Consider the following 20,177-nt stretch of genomic DNA (forward strand, 5'->3'; position numbering starts at 1 on the left):
CCACACCTTGATCTTAGTCTTCCATCTTCCAGAATTAGGTGAAAATAAATTTCGACTTTTAACACCATCCAGTCTGTGGTATGTTGTTATAGCACCTGAGCAGACTAAGACAGAAGTCTTCACGGCACATGTGAACACACAGAATTCACCCAGCAGCTCTGGTATATGGAATAGCCAAAAGCACTCTGGGCTTTGGAGAAAGCGCATGAGGAATGCCTAGAGTGCAAGTAGTTTGTCATGACCCACCGCTCCCTTCGGCTTCACAGCGCAAGACCATGTACCTTTCAAAGCCTGCAGACAGCCGAATTCCAGGCAAGAGCAGTTATCACAGAGTAAAAGCCCCCGCCATGTATGTTCACTGGTCAAGAATAATGAGAAAATTCAGAAAACATTACCTTGGGCAATGTGAAGCAGGCTTATGAAATGGACAGAGCTGTTCCACCGTTGTTTCACAAGTGACAGCCTGGACTGAAGAATTAAAACACAACACAATAAGCACATCTTTGGCAACAATGACATGCAACCTAGTCATAACAAAATAAGATTTAAAAAAGTGCCAACCTGTTACTTTGGAGACTGTGAAGGAATTAGCAGACTGATATTTGCTGAAGATAAAAACATAAACACGTCAATCATTTTTTAGATGCATCATCATCAACATAATTCCCAGTACTATTTAGGTCTATGAATACTTTGTTTCCTCTTAATTTGATTCTTATTTAAATATCTAAATAAGTAGTAGTGTAAGAATACATCCTCTATTTTATGTTAAATCCATATTACCTTCAAGTATGAACAAAATCAATACCAATCAAATTAATCATTCTTGATATTGGAAAATGGTCTCTTCTCATGATCAGTCTCAAAATATATAAAACCACACAGATTTATATCTATATATTTGTTTCCTATTAAAATTAAAACTCTAGGGGCACCTGGGTGGCTCAGTGGGTTAAGGCTCTGCCTTCAGCTCAGGTCATGGTCTCAGGGTCCAGGGATCAAGCCCCACATCGGGCTCTCTGCTCAGTGGGGAGCCTGCTTCCCTTCCTCTCTCTGCCTGCCTCTCTGCCTACTTGTGATCTCTCTCTGTCAAATACATAAATAAAATCTTTTAAAAAAAATTGAAACTCTAAATATATTAATCCCCTGTCACCATAGAACCAAACTATTTAAGCTCTCACAACAGTAAATACAAGATAGTATTGTAAAAAGACTATTAAATCATAAGTATGTTAAAGGAATGTGTGTTATTCATTTTTGTCCCCACAACAGTAAATACAAGATAGTATTGTAAAAAGACTATTAAATCATAAGTATGTTAAAGGAATGTATGTTATTCATTTTTGTCCCCCCAAGTATATAGTAAAATGTCTGTAATGAATGAATTCCTCCTTATTATATGCTTCATGCATCATTAAAAAGCAGGAATAGAAGAATAGGTATGCCATTATATATCAAAATTTTAATTGGTTTATTTATACCCAAATTTTCAGAAAAAAACTATTAAAAAAGATAAAGCTTATTTGTGATAGTATTTGAATGACACATCTTCACATTTCAAAAGAGTTTTTGTAATAAACATAATCAAAAACTAAGTTCAAACAGAATAGTAAATAGGATAAATGTTGTTTAATCCAACACCCAGTATTTGGTTTACTAAAGGTAATAACTTCTATTATTCATTTAAGGTAATTAATAAATATCTGCTGAATTACTAAGCTAATCAATACATGCTTCTATACAGCTTTTACTTGAGAGTAATTGCTAATGACTGAAAACTACAGATAAAACCTTTGAACAAAATTATATACAGAGAATGTTATTCTACCAAATTTGCAAAGGTTTTGTGCTCGCTTCGGCAGCACATATACTAAAATTGGAACGATACAGAGAAGATTAGCATGGCCCCTGCGCAAGGATGACACCCAAATTTGCAAAGGTTTTTAATAAATTCTTATCATTATGAATCCTCTACTGTGGAGTTTCATGCAATTCTATTGTTACAAAGAAAAGAAACTATGTCATATATCTTAAGAAGAGGCATTCCGTATGAGGTTTAATTTTTGTTTTTTTTACATAGTAGTAGGACAGTAACAAAGTTATTTCAGGTCACGTTTTTCTAATTTCTATAGAGTATATATCAAAATATATAGTCTTCTAAAATAAAGTTTCATATATTTAATGTGAGAAACATTTCAAAATTTAATGCTTTTATGTTGAGTTAAATTATGTTTAGATGGACAAAAAAAGTACATAATATATTACATATTTAGAGAACTTTTCAAAATGTTCTTTTACCTATTAATTGAATTTGTCTTATTAATGAAGTTACTGTTGCATGAAATAAACCATTTTCCATAAGCAGAGAAGACAGAATATGCAAATCAATTAGACTTCTCTGCGGTATTTTTCTTTTATCGCTGAAAAAAAATCTGTTGCTTCACATCAAGAAAAACTGTAAATTTGTACATTCTCAGTGAAACTCCAGAAAATGTGGAGCTTTAGCACGTTCTTTATAAGTAAAACTGCTCAACTTTGAATTTACATACTTCAGCTCCTTTTTGTCTTCAGAAATTACTGAGTTCAAATGAGCCTTGACAATTACCAACTTCCATATAAATCCTTCTATGCTGGGCTCTGAAAAAATTTGTCAATTTATTATTACAATTTAAAATGATCCCATCCATAAGATCATTTGTGTACTTACCCAATTGTTTGAATACCATTTCTATTGGATTTGATGAAATAATGTTTTCTTCCTTGTCTAGTGATATCTACCCAACCGCCATCATTGTCTATTATGCCATAATGAATTGCAGCTCTACAGATGCTGGATTGCTTGGAGAAAAAAGAAAGGAGAAAAGGATATTAAAATATCAAGAGTTCTCCATAGGATATATCTAATAACTAGTTACATGACTTTAAGTTAAACATATTTGAGCAAAATATCTATATTTATATAAATTGTTATTTTTGCATTTAAAAAAATCAAATATTATGTAAAAAGATCCTATTCCCAAATCATGATATTTATAGTACTTACCATTTCATAATGTACACTGCCAATAACTTTAGCTTTACTATCCAAACAGCCAGCCGGACATTCATATCTAATGAAAGTAATTGAGAACAAAATTCAGTTTCTCTGAATGTCAGTGCAAAATGAAAAAGTCTCCTATTTTTTCAGGTGATTTTGAGAATAATAACAAATATTACCTATTGCAGGTTGTTCCTTTGCACTGATCTCTTAATCTTACTTCACAAGAAACAATTTGGGCTGAAAAAAGAAAAAATACCAAAATAATTTAGATAATGTAAAAGCTGCTATAGTTCATCACATATGCCTAATGTTAAGCTTCTGCCATTCTCAAACTGTCCCAATTAATAAAATAGAGTTGCATATGCCATTTTTGTAAACTTTAAAATTTGTGTAAATTATGCAGAGGTCTTACACATTTGCTGTGTGCTGATCACTTCATTTCTGTTACTATCATCTGCTCTTGTCTGAACATGGGTGTCACGGACTTGTGACTGCTGCCGTTCAATTTCATTTGTTTCTTCTTCTCGAGGACGATAATACCTGTCTGATCCTTCTGTTAGAGGGAATAGATTGAAGAAATATGACCCCACCTTAAATGTACACAAATTATCAAATAATAATAAACCATTAGATGCCTGGGTAACATTTAAAACTAGAAAACTAAAAAAATCTGGCTTAAGGTGGTGATCTTATCTACTGCATTGGAGTAAATAAAATAAATGTATAAGGCTTTGAACTCTTGATTCATTTATGCTTCCATCTGGCTAACATTAAATAGAGTCATTTCTAAACTTGCTTTATATTTGGGAGTGGTATCAGTGATTGCCTTTCATAATGGAACCATGAAGTCTACACTGTGATCTAATGATGTAAGGGCTTAGTGTATTTGAATTTGTTTTCCAAAATGAAATCACATTTTTAAAAGAATCACTTTTAAAATTTTCAAAAGGGTCACATTTAAAATTCTCCCAAAAAGAAATTCAGCTTAAAGAAGGCATGCCATGCCCTTCTAATTTACTACAATGTCAATTTCCATGGAAATGTTTTTCTCTTTTAGAAGGAAATCCAATGTGCAGAAATTTAAACTTAACAATGGAGAATTTAATTTTTTTCCAGGTTGACATATCAAGGGTTTAACAGTGGCATAATTTGGAATGGTGTGTTATTTTCATGTATGTCCAAGAACTCAGAACCTAGAAAAGGAAGTATGAGTTCAGAGGAGAGTCAGTTTTAAATAAAGTAGTGGTCACTGGTGAAGGGGCAAGTAGGTTGGAGGTTTAGAGATGGAGAAAATGGAAAACAGACTCACACACAATGAAAATTGCCTCCAGGAATGGAAAACGGCTCATATAACAGAGTGAAATAAATCGTTACTTCTTGTCTGCTCATTATAGTAATGAGCACTCAGTCATCAGGGAAAAAAGACACATCTCTTTATGAGTACTTAAAAAGAGCTGCATTAATTCATATTTTCTAAAACACTTAGTCTACATTAATCTTCATTCAGTCATCATTAAGAAAAAAAGTACAAGGGAATAGAAATGTTCACTTGGATGCCCCCAAAGAGTAGGATTTTCACAAAGCTTTATCATACAATTTTTCTCTTCATGTGCTATAAGCAAGACATCAAATTTATATGTACATTTTAGCACATCAAGTGCATTTCAGAGCACTACTTTTAAAACAGTCTTACAATACTATGATAGCTTTTATTACTGGTTATTTTGGCATGAGAATTCATATATTCTGCAGTAAGGAGCACAGAATTAGTATATTTCTTTGAGCATCATTTAGTAAGATTCATGGATAGGTATTTTGGCAAAACCCCTTAAAATGTTAAAAATAAACTGTATTAGATTGCTAAATCCTTAAAAAATTAAGACACTTATAAAAGTAATTCTAGTCAATAATATATTAAGGTGGCTTTTAAAAAAAAAAGATTTATTTATTTATTTGACACGGAGATAGAAAGAGAGAGCACAAGTAGGCAGAGCAGCAGGCAGAGGGAGAGGAAGAAGCAGGCTCTCCATTGAGCAGGGAACCCAAAGCGGGGCTCGATCCCAGCACCCTGGGATCATGACCTGAGCTGAAAGCAGCTGCTTAACTGACTAAGCCACTCAGGCACCCCTATTAAGGTGACTTTTTAAAATATAAATGTGTACTTGTCACTCTGAGGTAATTTCAAAGTAGAATTAGAAGTGGTTACCTGAAATACAGATGAAACTTTCCTTTAAATACATATTTGATATAACAGACTTATTAATATTATACTTTTAAAAATATTTATAATGGCTTCAAATATTTTAAATAGAGTTCTGGGAATTTTTAATGTAATAATTAAATATGCTTTTTGCCTTTTAAATACAAATTAATGTAGAAGTTGGATTAAAATATGAAATTGAATATTATGACACAATATCACATACCTTTGTAGCACAGATTTTCTCTACAACCGCCTCCAAAGCTAGGTGGGCAAGCAGAACAGGGCCGTCCATGTTTATAGGGCGCATGACCCCACCAGTTTCCCCTTAAAGAGATGATCCACTCTATTAAGAGGTAGTCTAATACAGTATAATTTATAAGACACTGTAAAATTTGCTATTTTCTAAGTAATTATTCTGGTGTATAGATTTAAAACATTTATCTTTCATCGCAGAGTCCCTTCGGTTACTAGGTTTATATATGAACTGCTGCCTCATTCTTTTGAAAATATTTTAAGTCATTTGTTATGTATATTGTTAAAAATTATAAAATTAAACTGTCATAGAACTACTAAGCTCTGTTATGAGATATTCATCCATATTCCATTTGTTTTAATGAAGAGAGTTTAGAGTTACATTTGTCCCTATGTAAAGTTGTAGTATTTTCAACATAGTTAGTCAGTGGTCTTTACACAGGTGAAAATATATTTCTCAATTACTCTATAGTTTTTCATTTCTAATAGATTTAAATTATTAAAACTACTTATGTAATATAACATAATGAGTAAAACTGAAGACTTAAAAATGTAATTCCTGTCTTCACAATGATCATATTTTCAATTTTCATATTCCTTTTATGCACTGATTTTATTCATCAGGCAACCATAATTGTTGTCATATTAAATAACCGGAGTTAAAACAATATAGTTGATTCAGTAATACCACTGAAAATGAGAAAAAAAATCGGGAATATAAAGTTACTTCATGTTGTTGGGAAAATTTACATATAAAAGTAATGTTTTGTCTACTTACTTTGGGGAGTAATTGCACACCAAGTAGACAGCTTTGGGCCATATCTGTCCCCAGATGTTCATGTTATGACACAAATTAATGGCACAGCCTATTCTGCTACTTGTTGCCCACACCACCTACATTAGAGAAATGAAAAGAAAGGCTCAGAAAAGGTAGGCTGAGACAAAGTAAGACAACAACATATCGCAGAGAGAGATGTATAAAACTGAACTCGATAAATGAACCTTTATCATTCAGGATGAAATAAAGCAATGTCAAAAGGATACTTTTTCTGAGACCATGGGAAGTGCTTAATTCAATTTAAAGAAGAGTGCTACAGGTAAATAACTCTAACTCTAAAATGTAACCATCTTCAAAATATACATTTACTAAATAGTTCAAAAGTTACACCCTCACAAACCAAACCCTGTGTTAATGTGTCTATGAAGAGCCTTACCTAAAAAAGGAATGAAATTTCTCATCTTAAACTGTACTGGAACAAAAATGTAAAGACTCAGATGTCTTATACAATGTGTACTTTCATAGTATGACTGCTTATTAGGGAATTCAGTGCTGATTTGCTCTTGTCACATGCAAAGGCAGACAGAATAATTTGCTCTGTATTCACTAATAATCAGCCATAAAGATTCTAGTAACTCAGATCTGTTGTGAGATTTATCTAGTTGAATTTACCCTTAGCGGTTTGATTTAGAGGTTTACAATTTATCCAATACCAACTGTGGACACTGAATAAAATATATATGATGTATAAGGTGTATATATACATACAATGTATAAAATGTATATACATAAATGCTGCACACATGTAAATATTGAGCATCGTGGTAAATAAAACTATATTTTTATTCTTTGGAAAATAAAAAATGATACCTGACTTTGAAGATGGTAAATTTTTCCATGTGCATTTGCTGGGGCCAGATTAAAAATGTTTCACATATAAAATAACTGAAATAATTTTTTTTAAATTGATGTTTGGACTTTTCCTAGTAATTACTTTTATCATTTATAGAAATTGATGTCTATTCTACATAAATCAATATCTATGTTTTTAAATAATCACACCAAATTATACAAGACACACATTCAGTAGCTTAAATTCTGCCACAGTTACACAAACTCAACTTAGAAAAATGAAGTATAATATACCCAAAACATACCTGTGTATAATGAGTACACACAGGACCAGAACATCTGAATGGACAATATGGGTTGCATTCATGTTCATAAGGGTAGCTGAAGTCTCTCACTTCATCATACCATGCTTGTACATGAAATGTTGGGGGCCTGTATCTATTTGACAGACAATAACCACCAAGAGTAAGTAAAGTGGGAGAAAATGTAAAACCAAATATTGAAAAATAGATTGATAAAGTTTAGTAGAGAGATATTCTTGCATAAGTTGTTAATGTTAAATATTATGCCCATTACATTACTACTAGGTCAATGATTTAAACAAAAAATAAGACTAAAATATTGCTGATATTCTGTTATGACATTTGTTTTTTGTTTTTATTTGTATTGGTGTGATCATTTGTTTTCCTTTTAGGCTCTAACACTTTGAAATTATTCAGTGCTGAATTAATAAGTATTTCAAGCACTTACACTATCAAAAACAAAAGTTACATTTTACACTACCTTCCCCAGTGTGCTCCCAAGTTCTGTCCAATTGATGGAAGCAAACTTGCAGGTCCATGTTCCCACAAACAAGTTTCAGCCCAGGATTCTGCAGATCTTTCCAGCTCTACATCCCATGTCTACAGTTTAAAATGAAAACAACACACAGATACAAACAGGTAATGTATTTGTTTGGTGTTTGGACATTTCTTCAGAATATAGTATGCTTCAGTTCACTTTCTTTCATCCTTACTGCTTTACAAAGTCAGCATCTTAGTCTGGGTTCCCACCATCTCTCACCTAGATTTTTGCACTAGTCTCCTAACTAATCTCCTTGCCCCCATCTCTTATCCCTCCAATCTGCTCCCACAAGTGTTTAGAATTTCCTAAGTGAGTACAAATATGCTTAGGTGATTTCTCTATCCAAACACATCCAACAAATTCCCATACACATGAAGTCCAAGATCCCTGCTCCCGCTATTCCTTATCATAAAACATGCTATTTCTTACTCTTGCTGGCATTGTTTCCTCTGTCTAAAACATCATTCTTCCCAGCTATTTGTCACACAGACCATATTCTTTTTTCACAGTGAAGCTTTAGATAATACATTTTAGACACACTTTTCCATTTCTTTCAGATGTAGGCTATTCTCTCCTTGGAGCTGTTAAAACTTTGTAACATTTCTTCATTTAGCAGCTATTACAATGCAATCTTGGTATTCATCTACAAGTCGGTCTCTTTCACAAGGCTATGAGTTGTTGGGAGGCAATCATTTAATTCACACTGGTATCTTTGGCCCATTTTTGTGTTTTCTGTCTATCATATAGACAAGGTTATTAATAAATGCCTATTGAGTATACAAATGATGAATGAATCTGATTCCTATAAAAATGCATATGTATTTTTAATGCATATAGACATTATAGGCATTATAGACAACATTCAATGAGGGTGATTAATTTGTAATTTTAACATAATTTACAAAGAAATATTTAAAATTACAAAATTATTACTGAAATTGTTTTGTATGTCCTAGGTTTAATGTTCAATTTGTTAAGTTGAAAAACAGGCAGTGTAGTAGGAAATGTGGTACACAGCCTAAGGTGATAACAATGAAGATGGGGAAGAGCAGACAGACTGAAATCATGTTTCAGAATTTAAATTCCTAGAAGTTGACAGATAACTGAAGGTAGGTTGTGAAGGGGAGGGGGAAGATGAAGATGATGAAGGGTACCAAATTGGAAGAAGGAAAATACAGAAAGAGAAATAGATTGTTCCCATGGAAATATGTTTTATGTTTCTCAATGCAAGGTGTGCCAAGGAGACAGTGGAAATAGATGACTGGGGTTCTGGGGAAAGAAATCTGTACTGAAGATAGGAATTTTGATGCTATTCACCCAGAGATGACTTTCTTTAGGAAGGTGATAAGAAAGAGAAGAAGAATGAAAAGAAAATTCTGAGATTATCAACCTTAACTGGGAGAAAAAACAATGAATTAGTAAAATAAACCGGGGAAAATGGGATCAGAAAGGTGAAGGAAAAACTGTAAGAGGATTAAATTATAAAGCAACAGGACAAGGATTCCATGCATAAAGAACAGGCAACAAGATCAAATGCCACAGAGATTTCCAGAAAGACAAGAGCTGCTAAGTGTTAATTCATGATCAAGAACAATTTCAGATCAATGCTAGAGAGAAAATCAGGACACATGGGCACATACTCAACTGGAAGGAGAAAGTGAAGACAGCAAGTGTGTGTTACTTTAAGACTTCAGAAAGGAAAAAGAAATATGTGCAAAAGCTAAAAAAAAAAAAAAAAAAGAAAGAAAGAAAAAAGTAACCTGCCAGGTTCTAGGGAGAATGTGTTTGCTTGCTTTGACTTTTAAAGGGTGGAAGAAACCTAGTTGTGACTGCAGGCCAAAGAAAGCACACTAGGAAAAAAAGAAGCACCAAAAAAATTTAAAAATAATAATAAATTAAATAATGGCTTGAAGTCATTGTGATTTTAAAACAATCTTCCCCACAAAGGTGGAGTTGAACTCCCTCCTCCTTCCCTTCAAATTGAGCTGGATAGTAACTCCCCACCTCTTTTAAAATTATTATATTCAATTAGCCAGTATATAGTAACTCCTTTCTAATACATAGAAGGACACTGTGAGACTTCTCAGGCTAAGTTAGGAAATACAGTCTCTATTCTGTCGTTCTTTCTCTTTTAAGACACACATTTTGGGGCACCGAGGCGGCATAGGCAGTTAAACATTCGACTCTTGGTCAGGGTGGTGATCTCGGGTCCTGCTCTCAGGGTTGTGAGATCCAGCCCCAGGCTCTACGCTTAGTGTGGAGTCTCCTTGGATTTCTCTTTCCCTCTCCCTCTGCCCTACCATACACACAGAGAGCGAGAGGAATTTCAGTTCTGTGGTTTTCCTAGCCCAGGTATGAGGCTGTCAGTTTGCAAGTCCAGGTCACTGCAAACAAACATTTGAGAGATCCAAGTATGAACCACCCAACTAAGCCCTTGAAAAGTGACAATAGGATCCTTATTCAAGGCCAGTCTACTCTTGTTTTATACATGACTCTACAATCTCAAATGTTAGTTTTTCTGATGAAATTGAAGATGGATGCTTTTTTTTTAAGATTTTATTTATTTATTTGACACAGAGAGAGAGATCACAAGTAGGCAGACTGGTAGGCAGAGAGAGAGAGGGAAGCAGCCTCTCCGCTGAGCAGGGAGCCCGTTGCGGGGCTTGATCCCAGGACTCTGAGATCATGACCTGAGCCGAAGACAGAGGCTTTAACCCACTGAGCCACCCAGGACCCTCGAAGATGGATGCTTTTTAAAGAGGGTAAACAATCAGTTCCAAATTCACAAATTCACAAATATGTTATATTGCAAAAGGCTGTTTACATATCTGTTGTATAGAAATTGAAATAAAATAATTTAAAACATATCATTCAAATGCTTTAGGCTAAGTTTTCTTATTTGCGAAATGAGAAACAGAAGATAACTCAGGTCCCTTCAATGGCTAAAAAATTCAATTATTGAATATGTACTATGGATAAGCTGTTTTTTTATGACATGGCAAGTTTTCTAGGTAATGCACTAAAAATGGGGGGGAACCATATCAAATGAACTATAGTAATGCTAAAAGGACACATTATTTTAATATAAGAACTGAAGCAGAGGAGCATGCAACTAAAATTTACTATTAATATTTAATAAATATTAATTAGTGATAATTTTTAAAGAAATTATCTATTTAAAGGATGTAATCAAGAATAGGTGTTTAGGTAAAGTTCAATAATACAAATCAAGAGGGCTTTTTAAAAAAAACTTAATGACAATATAGCTGTTCTAGAATAAATACTGTGAAAACAGCATGGAATGTATATTTGTAATGCCACAACATTATATTACATGTTTTAAGACCACCAATAATTCATACCCATCCCATTTAAATTTAAGTTAGTCTCCACACATTCTATTTTTTTTAATTTATTTATTTTTTCAGCGTAACAGTATTCATTGTTTTTGCACAACACCCAGTGCTCCATGCAATACGCGCCCTCCCTATTACCCACCACCTGTTCCCCCAACCTCCCACCCCTGACCCTTCAAAACCCTCAGGTTGTTTTTCAGAGTCCATAGTCTCTTATGGTTCACCTCCCCTTCCAATTTTTTTTTTTTTTATAAACATATAATGTATTTTTATCCCCAGGGGTACAGGTCTGTGAATCGCCAGGTTTACACACTTCACAGCACTCACGATAGCACATACCTTCCCCAATGTCCATGATCCCCTCCCCCTCTCCCAATCCCACCTCCCCCCAGCAACCCCCAGTTTGTTTTGTGAGATTAAGAGTTATTTATGGTTTGTCTCCCTCCCAATCCCATCTTGTTCATTCCACACATTCTATTTTAAGTTCAAGTTTGTAAATAAAATCAAGATGCCCAGATGGACATTTTTTTCCCTCTCTGAACTATTCACCCAGCACGAATTTAAAGCCAAACCACACTTACAACTACCATTTCTTTATAAAATGGGTACTTGAGGTGTGTAGAAAGAAAACTACTCTATTTTCCAATTTTATCTGTAATTTTATTCCTTCTTAGATGACAGTGAATTGTTGAATGAAGTTTTATTACTAAAAGAAAGATTTAGAATACTACTAAATTCTTTGTCTCCAACATTATTTTTTAAAGCCAGTTCAACAGGGAGGCTTTATGTGTATGTGTGTGACTGTATGAGAAATCCTAAATGTTAACAAAGGACTTTCAAAAGTAAGCCTAGAAATACAAAGTAGTTTCAGTACTAAAATATTATACTGGTAGAAACTAGACATCTAGACATGAACAGAAAACTTCATTGACGGTTATCCTCTGTGAAACATGAGTGAACATATATAATTCATATTACTACCAGAATAGCTGCAATCCTGCTCTAATAATAAGTGATTACAGCTGGAAATCATTCAAGGATGTAGTTTTTACTAGAGTTAATACCGGTAGGTTATGAGTAACTTCTATCACTGTACATTAGGCAAAAGTTGTCATTAGTGATATTACTTTTCCTTTCTCGTTGATACTGAGAATAGTTTTGTCTCTTAAGAATGATTAAGTATTCTCAAATATATCTTCCTGACCACAGTAAATTTACAACTTTTTCCAGATTAAAATTTGAAAATTCATGTCCTGGGAAATGTATCGTGATAGAGTCTACCAAAGAGAACACCTTCGGTGACACTAAAATAAAGTAGTTTTATAGAGTCAGATTCACCAATAAAGAAAATATGTGTAAAGACATTTTAAATTGACCAGACTTTAAATGGTCTGACACCTTTAAATGTACAAGGAAATTATTGACTAGAAACTCACGTAATTTTGTTATTATTAAATATCACTCTAAGTAGGAGGAAATCGGTTTCTAAGATTTTCTAGCATTTTACAAGTCTACCTAAGTGGATTAAACTACAATAGATCTTTTCAAAGACATGCTGAGAAAAATATCTTTAAATAGAGAAGAAAAACTTTTTCCAGAACAACTGGAAAATATAATTAATGTTGTAATTACCTAACAAGTGAAAAGAATATCTCAATATATAGGAATAATGTACTAACTCATTATACTTTTTTGCAAAATTGATACAGTTTTAATGGATTTCCAAGATGAATGCAAAAGACAAAACTGGTCTTTGACTGTCATACTGTTACATAACCTAATCAAATGATATCAGTCCATGATACAATTTGCGATTTAATACGGACTTTTTAAAATCTGTATTGCTTTCTGGCAAAGTAACAATATTATGAAAACACAGTAGTCTGAAAAGGCAATTATGCTGAAAGTCCAGTCTAGGCTAGAGCTCTGGTCTACTCCCTACCATTAAAAACTAGAAATAGCATGATGAAATTATTTTTAAAAACTATCTTAGCATTTGCAATAAATTTTGACAAAAGGAATTTCACAAACATTCTTGTTTTGAGACATATATATATCTCCATTCCTAACCTGAAATACTACCCTTATATCTCCAAACCTATCTCAGTCATGAGCAGTCAATGGTTGTCAGAAATAATAATAGCATGATAATTTTCTTTTTAAGATTTTATTTATTTATTTGACATAGAGATCACAAGTAGGCAGAGAGGCAGGCAGAGAGAGAGAGAGAGAGAGAGAAGGAAGCAGGCTCCCTGCTGAGCAGAGAGCCCAATGCGGGACTCCATCCCAGGAGCCTGAGATCATGACCTGAGCCAAAGGCAGAGGCAAAGGCAGAAACAGACTTAACTGAGCCACCCAGGCGCCCAGCATGATAACTTTCAATGGGATTGAAAACACCCTTTCCCTAGTGCTTTTGGACATATGTAAATAAGGTCATTACATTAGTCATAAATTTTCCTCTCATTTTCTTACATAGACAGACTAAAAATAAGCTTGCATTTGCTCAAAGTATTTCAATGGGTAATTAAAATACATGATATACCCTGGAAGAGTTTTCTTTCTTATTTAAATTATGAACTTGTAAATTTGTCTCTTGATGATGTCAAGTTTGGTTTCTATTTCCTTATCTGTAACAATAGGAAGATAGAGTAAGTCTCTTCAATTTCTTTCAGCTTTAAAAGCCTATTATTTTGCACTTACACTCTCTTATAGAATGCTTCATATTATTTATAGAATCCCGCAAGAGCTTAGAAACTGTAAAATAATCTTTCTGATGACAATTAAGGGCATTTCTAACTAAAAAACAAAAGCTGTTTTGTGATTAAAAGATGGGCAGAGGACTTGAATATGCCTTTTTCCAAAGAAGACATATGGATGGCAGCAGAGACATGAAAAAATGCTCAACATCACTAATCATCAGGGAATGCATATTGAACAACAATGAGATAACACTCACACCAATCAGAATGGTTAGCACAAAAAAAAAAAAAGAAAGAAAGAAAAGAAATAACAAATGTTGGAGAGGATGTGGAAAAGAAGGAACCCTCCTGCACTGTCGGTGGGAATACAAATTGGTGCAACCACTGTGAAAAACAGTAATGCGTTTCCTCAAAAAAATTAAAATAGAAATACCATATAATCCAGTAATTCCACTACTGAGTATTTAGCCAAAGAAAACAAAAGCATGAATTCAAAAAGATATATCTACCCCTATGTTCACTGCAGCATTATTTACAATATTCAAGATATAGAAACAACCCAAATGTCTATCAATAAATGAATAAAGAAAATATGTTTCTAATGCTACAATGGAATATTACTCATTCATAAAAAAGAATGAGATCTTTTCATTTGCAATAACATGGATGATTATGCTAAGTGAAATAACCCAAATAAAGAAAAATACCATAAGATTTCATGTATATGTGGAATCTAAACAAACAAAAACAGACTGAAAGGCAGAGGAAAAACTAGTAGTTGCCAGAGGGAAAGAAGGTGGGGCAGAGGGATGGACAAATAGCTGAAAGGATTAAGATACAAACTTCCAGTTATAAATAAGCAAGTTACAGAGATGCAAAGTACAGCATAGAGAATGCACTTAATAAAACCATAATAACATTGTGTAGTAACAGAGGGTAACTATACTTATATCCTAAGCACTGCCTAACATATAGAATTGTCAAATGGCTGTTGTGCACCTGAAACTTATATAACATTGTATGCCAACACACTTAAATTTAAAAAAGAATTAAAGCTGTACTGTGACTTACAAGATTGCAAAATCAAAAAGGTTTCAGATCTTCCAATTATGAGTCTACAGAAGAGCTCAATTATTTCTGAATCATCTCTATTAAAGGAAGTTTTAATATTGTCCAAAACAGATAAACTGAAACTTAATTGAATATGATAAGGGTATATTCTCCATAAGAAGTTAAAACCAGGCTCCCTTCAGCTTAATCCCAAAAACACAATGATAAAACATTTGAAATAATATACAGACTTCTAAATATATATATATATATATATAGACTTCTACATGTAATTCTTCTGCACCTCCAAAAGGAAAGGGAATTTTCAGCCAGCTAACACATTTTTGTAAAACTGATATAGTTTTATGGACTTCTAAAATTTAATGTACATGTAACATACATGTAACTTTTCTGCACAGCTAAAAGGAACAAGGATTTTTAGCCAGCTCATGAATGTAGAAGTTGTTGAAGAAAACCAAAGACATAAAGAATTATGTCTTTCTAAATACCATGTATAAAAGATAATTCTTGCTGTGCCTTCACTTCTGGAAAAGACAGGTTTATAAATTATCCATCATGTGTCAAAACTAAATCCTTCCCCAAATCACTGCTGTATCCTCCTATTTGAATCAGAATGTGCAATCCAAAATCCTGACAGGATAAGTTGTCAACATGATCCTCTCCACAGCAATAAGCTGACCTTCAAAACAGAATCTGTTATTCTATGCAAGTCACACATTTGACAGTTCATGATATTTCAGAATTAAATTCCAAATAATGCTTCAACATAAATTTTTTAAGCTACCTTCTCTGCTCCCTGTAGGTGGTATTATTCAGAATTACAATGAAGAAACTGACATCAGTGAAATAAATAATAAGCAAGTCGATCAATGCTGAAAGAACGTATGATGTTTTTTGTGATAAAGTCATCTGGTATAAAAAGCACTATGGAAATCTGCAGTAACACATTCCTTACAACTTGGAAATTACCTCAGGTGTTTAACTACTGTGCTTCACCTGTCTTGAAAAGACTTTGTAGTGACAGAGAAAATGTACAAGGCTCAGATTTCAAAGGGAACACCTGTGTTACTGTGCACAGAGGCCTGGTACTGAGAAAGCAGCATTAGCTCTGAGCACTTCTGAGAGTCTCCTGGAAGTTACAGAGATAGGAGACAGATGGGGCAGTATTCTACTTAAAACACTTTAAAACAAGGCCTTAAAACCTTAAAAAAGTAGCAACCTGCAATTTAGAGAACTGTCTCTTCATTTCCTTAAAACTGAAATATTTTTGAAATGGAAATTTAATGTGTGGATAAACACACAAGATGATTTCAATAAACCCATAGTTTCAATATTCAATATATTCAGGATAGATATGTTAAATGCATGATGTGGGGAAGATTTTCCTTGTGAGACATCAGAGCCACTCATTCAACACCATCCTTACATAGAAATGTCTACTGATTCATCTCATCTCACTGCCAACGACCTTCCAAGTCTGGTCATAACTTAATTAGCTCACTTATATCCCACCCCTATTCAACAGGGACCCTCAACAGCAGACTTTCTGAAATTTTAAAGAGTTTATAAATCACCAGATCTTTTTTAAAATGCAGCTTCTGGGGGAACCTGGATGGTTCAATCAGTTAAGCAGCCTAAGACACAGGACCTAAGTTCTCTGCCTCAAACATACAAGTATGATGCAAAATCAAATTGACAGGTATTCATAATGTACCTATGCTAAACAGAAGGTAAGCCTCTAAAAAGCTGAACCTGGATTATTTTTGGAAATGTGATACCTTTGTATTAACTTAGTGATTAATCCAAGATGATGATGCCTTCCTTACTTTTATTAGGAGTAGTTAATAATCTTCAAGACTATGTTCTAGATGTTTGAGGAGACTTCAGTATTTAAGGAAATCCTTTAGTAACTTGAAAAGTACCATCAATCAGGGGTGCTTGGGTGCCTCAGCTGGTGAAGCATCTGCCTTTGGTTTAGGTCATGATCCCAGGGTCCCGGGATCAAGCCCCACGTCAGACTCCCTGCTAAGCAGGGAGTCTGTTTCTCCTCCATCTTTCTCTTTCTCTCTCTAAATAAAATCTATTAAAAAAAAGAAGTACCATCTATTAGTTAGTTCTTTAAGTCTCTATTTATAGCATTAGGCCAATTTATAAGTGTTAACACCTGTGTTTTAACTTATCTATAGTTCATGAAGTTTAGATAGTCAAACCTAGAAAAATATATGATAGGAAAGATAAACTCTCATAATAAATCACTCTACAGTATCTACTTATGCATTAGTTTATATTTTATATTTCAATTATTTCAATATAACTTGGGTTTGGAAAGTAAATATTTCTTATTATTTTAAGATTTTATTTATTTCTTTATTTGAGAAAGAGAGAATATGAAAGAGAGAGCTCATGGGTAGGCGGGAGGGGTAGAGGGGTAGAGCTGAGCAGGGAGTCTGATGTGGGACTGAATCCCAGAACCCTGGGATCATGATATGAGCCGAAGGCAGACCTTTAACTGACTGAGCCACCCAGGCACCTCGAAAGTAAATGAAATATTAATTGCTTTTATTTATTGTACTTAGGGATGCTTTTCTAGTTTTCAGAAAGAAAGACATGGGTTAACAAATGAACAACTTCTTCTAGGCAAATTAGTAAAAGAAAAAGTTGATGGACACATACAAACCAAAACTTATAATTTAGCATGGTAACTTCAATTTAAACCAAATGCTAACACCAGAAACATTTAAATGATTATGTTTACATAGTTTTAATGAAACTGCTATAGTAAGTTGCTCATTGTTCTTATAGTGAGAATTCTGTGTTAACTTTTTTTTAAGAGTGTATTTTTATTTATTTGACAGAGAGATCACAAGTAGGCAGAGAGGCAGACAGAGAGGGGGAGGGAAGCAGGCTCCCTGCTGAGCAGAGAGCCCGATGTGGGGCTTGATCCCAGGACCCTGGGATCATGACCTGAGCCGAAGGCAGAGGTCTTAACCCACTGAGCCACCCAGGTGCCCCCCCCTTTTTTTTTAATTTTTTAATTTTTTTATGTGTTAACTTTTCACTAAGAAGTCCTATTGCGGGGCGCCTGGGTGGCTCAGTGCATTAAGCGTCTGCTTTCAGCTAGGGTCATGATCCCAGGGTCCTGGGATCAAGCCCTGCATCAGTCTCCCTGCTCAGCAGGGAGCCTGCTTCCCCCCTCTCCCTCTGCCTGCTGCTCTGCTTACTTGTGCTATCTCTCGTCGAAAAAATAAATAAAATCTTAAAAAACAAAAAAGAAGTCCTATTGCAAAAATGATAAATTGTTTTCCTTCCCAGCAGTCAACAGGAGCAACATAAACATGGTTTCTCACCTTCCTTAGCTGTTAAGGAAACTAGAGCTAGTTCAATAACGACAGCAATCAGGTTTTTAGGTGTCCTTTAGGAATGTCTTCAGCTTTTTCTTCTTCAATAATTAAACAATGACTAAGATGATGATTTTAAGAAATATGGTTTTCAAAAGTCCTTATCTGAAAATCTGAGAAAGAATACCATATTTAATATTCTTCATTTGTTTCCACAAAGCCATTTTCGGTCCCTAAGTGCTAGTCTATGTCTCAAAAGGCACAATCCTACATACTAATTTACTTCAGGCTCTCTTGGGCCCTGGATTTTTGCTAATGGGAGACACAAACAGAAAGTCATAGGGTGTGAGGTGAATTTAAGTCTGTAGCACCAACTCTATTCATCCCCTTTGAATCCTCTGCCTCACTGTGATAATGACAGTGCCCTATCACACGGCCCTACTTCCAGGCAATAGTCCTCACCAGGCTGTGCCTTCACCATTCAAGCCTGGGTGCACTCCATCCTTTATGGCTCACTTCAGCCCTGTCCAACTCTGCATGCAGACCACCTTTTTTTTCCCCTGGTGAACTCTTGTTACTGAAGCATTTGTTTCCTGCTAAAAAATAATTTTTGAGAATAAAAATAGCTCACAGAATTTATATTAGCAAACCGCCTAACATATTACCTGATACCTATTAGCTCTTAATAAATGTTCTCTTATTTCCCTGTTCCTTCAAGAATCTGCTTAATCTGCTGTGATTTGCATAGCCTTGTAATGGAACGCTGCTGATATCCATGTGACTAAGGAAGAAATTCAAATCCAAGATTTTGAATGATTGAAACATGAGATAATCAATTGTCGCCATCTCAAATCCCGATGGAAAAGTAAATAATCCCCTACAATTCATATTTAACACAATATTAACTATACAAAGTTTAGAGTAAGTTATTCCTAGCTTTGCTTTGAGTCTATTAACAATAAACTTTCAAACCTAAAGATCTTTTTTCCTATTAAATTTCTTTTTTTTTTTAAAGATTTTATTTACTTATTTGACAGAGAGAGAGATCACAAGCAGGCAGAGAGGCAGACAGAGAGAGAGGAGGAAGCAGGCTCCCCACTGAGCAGAGAGCCTTTGCAGGGCTTGATCCCAGGACCCTGAGATCATGACCTGAGCCGAAAAGACAGTGGCTTAGCCCACTGAGCCACCCAGGTGCCCCTCCTATTAAATTTCTAAGATAGTATTTCCACTGAAGCTCCCAACTACCTCCAAAGCTTAAGAATATGTATGTATGTATGTGTGTGTGTGTCGATATATATAGATAGATAGATATATCTATAGATATAGATATATCATATCTATATCTATATTGATATATCTGTATCTATATAGATAGATAGATCTATATCTATATCTATATCTATATCATATCTATATCTATATATATATCATATCTATATCTATATATCGATATATCATATCTATGTCTATAACGATATAGATATATGTAGAAAAAATACATCCCCAAATATCTCCATTTAAGAAGCTTGGATCACTTTTTTTTTTTTTTTTTTTTTCTAATTAAATTAGCCAACATATAGTACATCATTAGTTTCTGATGTAGTGTTCAATGATTCATCAATTGCACATAACACCCAGTGCTCATCACATCATGTGCCTTCCTTAATGCCCATCACCCAGTTACCACATCCTTCTACCCACCCCCCACCTTCTGCAACCCTCAAATTGTACAGACCATGGCTGCC

At 34.2% G+C, this 20,177-nt stretch overlaps 1 protein-coding gene and 1 non-coding gene across 4 annotated transcripts in view; one reads left to right on the forward strand and one right to left on the reverse strand.

Moving 5' to 3' along the window:
* CRISPLD1 (cysteine rich secretory protein LCCL domain containing 1) overlaps window positions 1–20,177 on the reverse strand; it is a 47,095-nt gene that overhangs the window by 11,229 nt on the left and 15,689 nt on the right. For 2 of the 3 annotated variants that reach the window (XM_046016115.1, XM_046016124.1), the window contains exons 3-12: window positions 7,909–8,027; window positions 7,431–7,563; window positions 6,274–6,389; window positions 5,467–5,567; window positions 3,453–3,593; window positions 3,217–3,277; window positions 3,044–3,110; window positions 2,708–2,838; window positions 562–605; window positions 396–468 (exon numbers count right to left, since the gene is read on the reverse strand). In XM_046016115.1, the coding sequence (XP_045872071.1) occupies window positions 396–468; window positions 562–605; window positions 2,708–2,838; window positions 3,044–3,110; window positions 3,217–3,277; window positions 3,453–3,593; window positions 5,467–5,567; window positions 6,274–6,389; window positions 7,431–7,563; window positions 7,909–8,027 (986 nt within the window). Of the gene's footprint in view, window positions 1–395; window positions 469–561; window positions 606–2,707; window positions 2,839–3,043; window positions 3,111–3,216; window positions 3,278–3,452; window positions 3,594–5,466; window positions 5,568–6,273; window positions 6,390–7,430; window positions 7,564–7,908; window positions 8,028–20,177 lie in introns of those variants that run through there. The other variant, XM_046016133.1, reaches the window with a different exon arrangement.
* On the forward strand, window positions 1,847–1,956 carry LOC123928080. Its single transcript, XR_006815601.1, has one exon. It is a non-coding gene; the product is annotated as a U6 spliceosomal RNA (small nuclear RNA).

The sequence above is a fragment of the Meles meles genome, chromosome 1 (genome assembly GCF_922984935.1).
Source record: "Meles meles chromosome 1, mMelMel3.1 paternal haplotype, whole genome shotgun sequence".
Lineage (NCBI taxonomy): Eukaryota > Metazoa > Chordata > Mammalia > Carnivora > Mustelidae > Meles > Meles meles.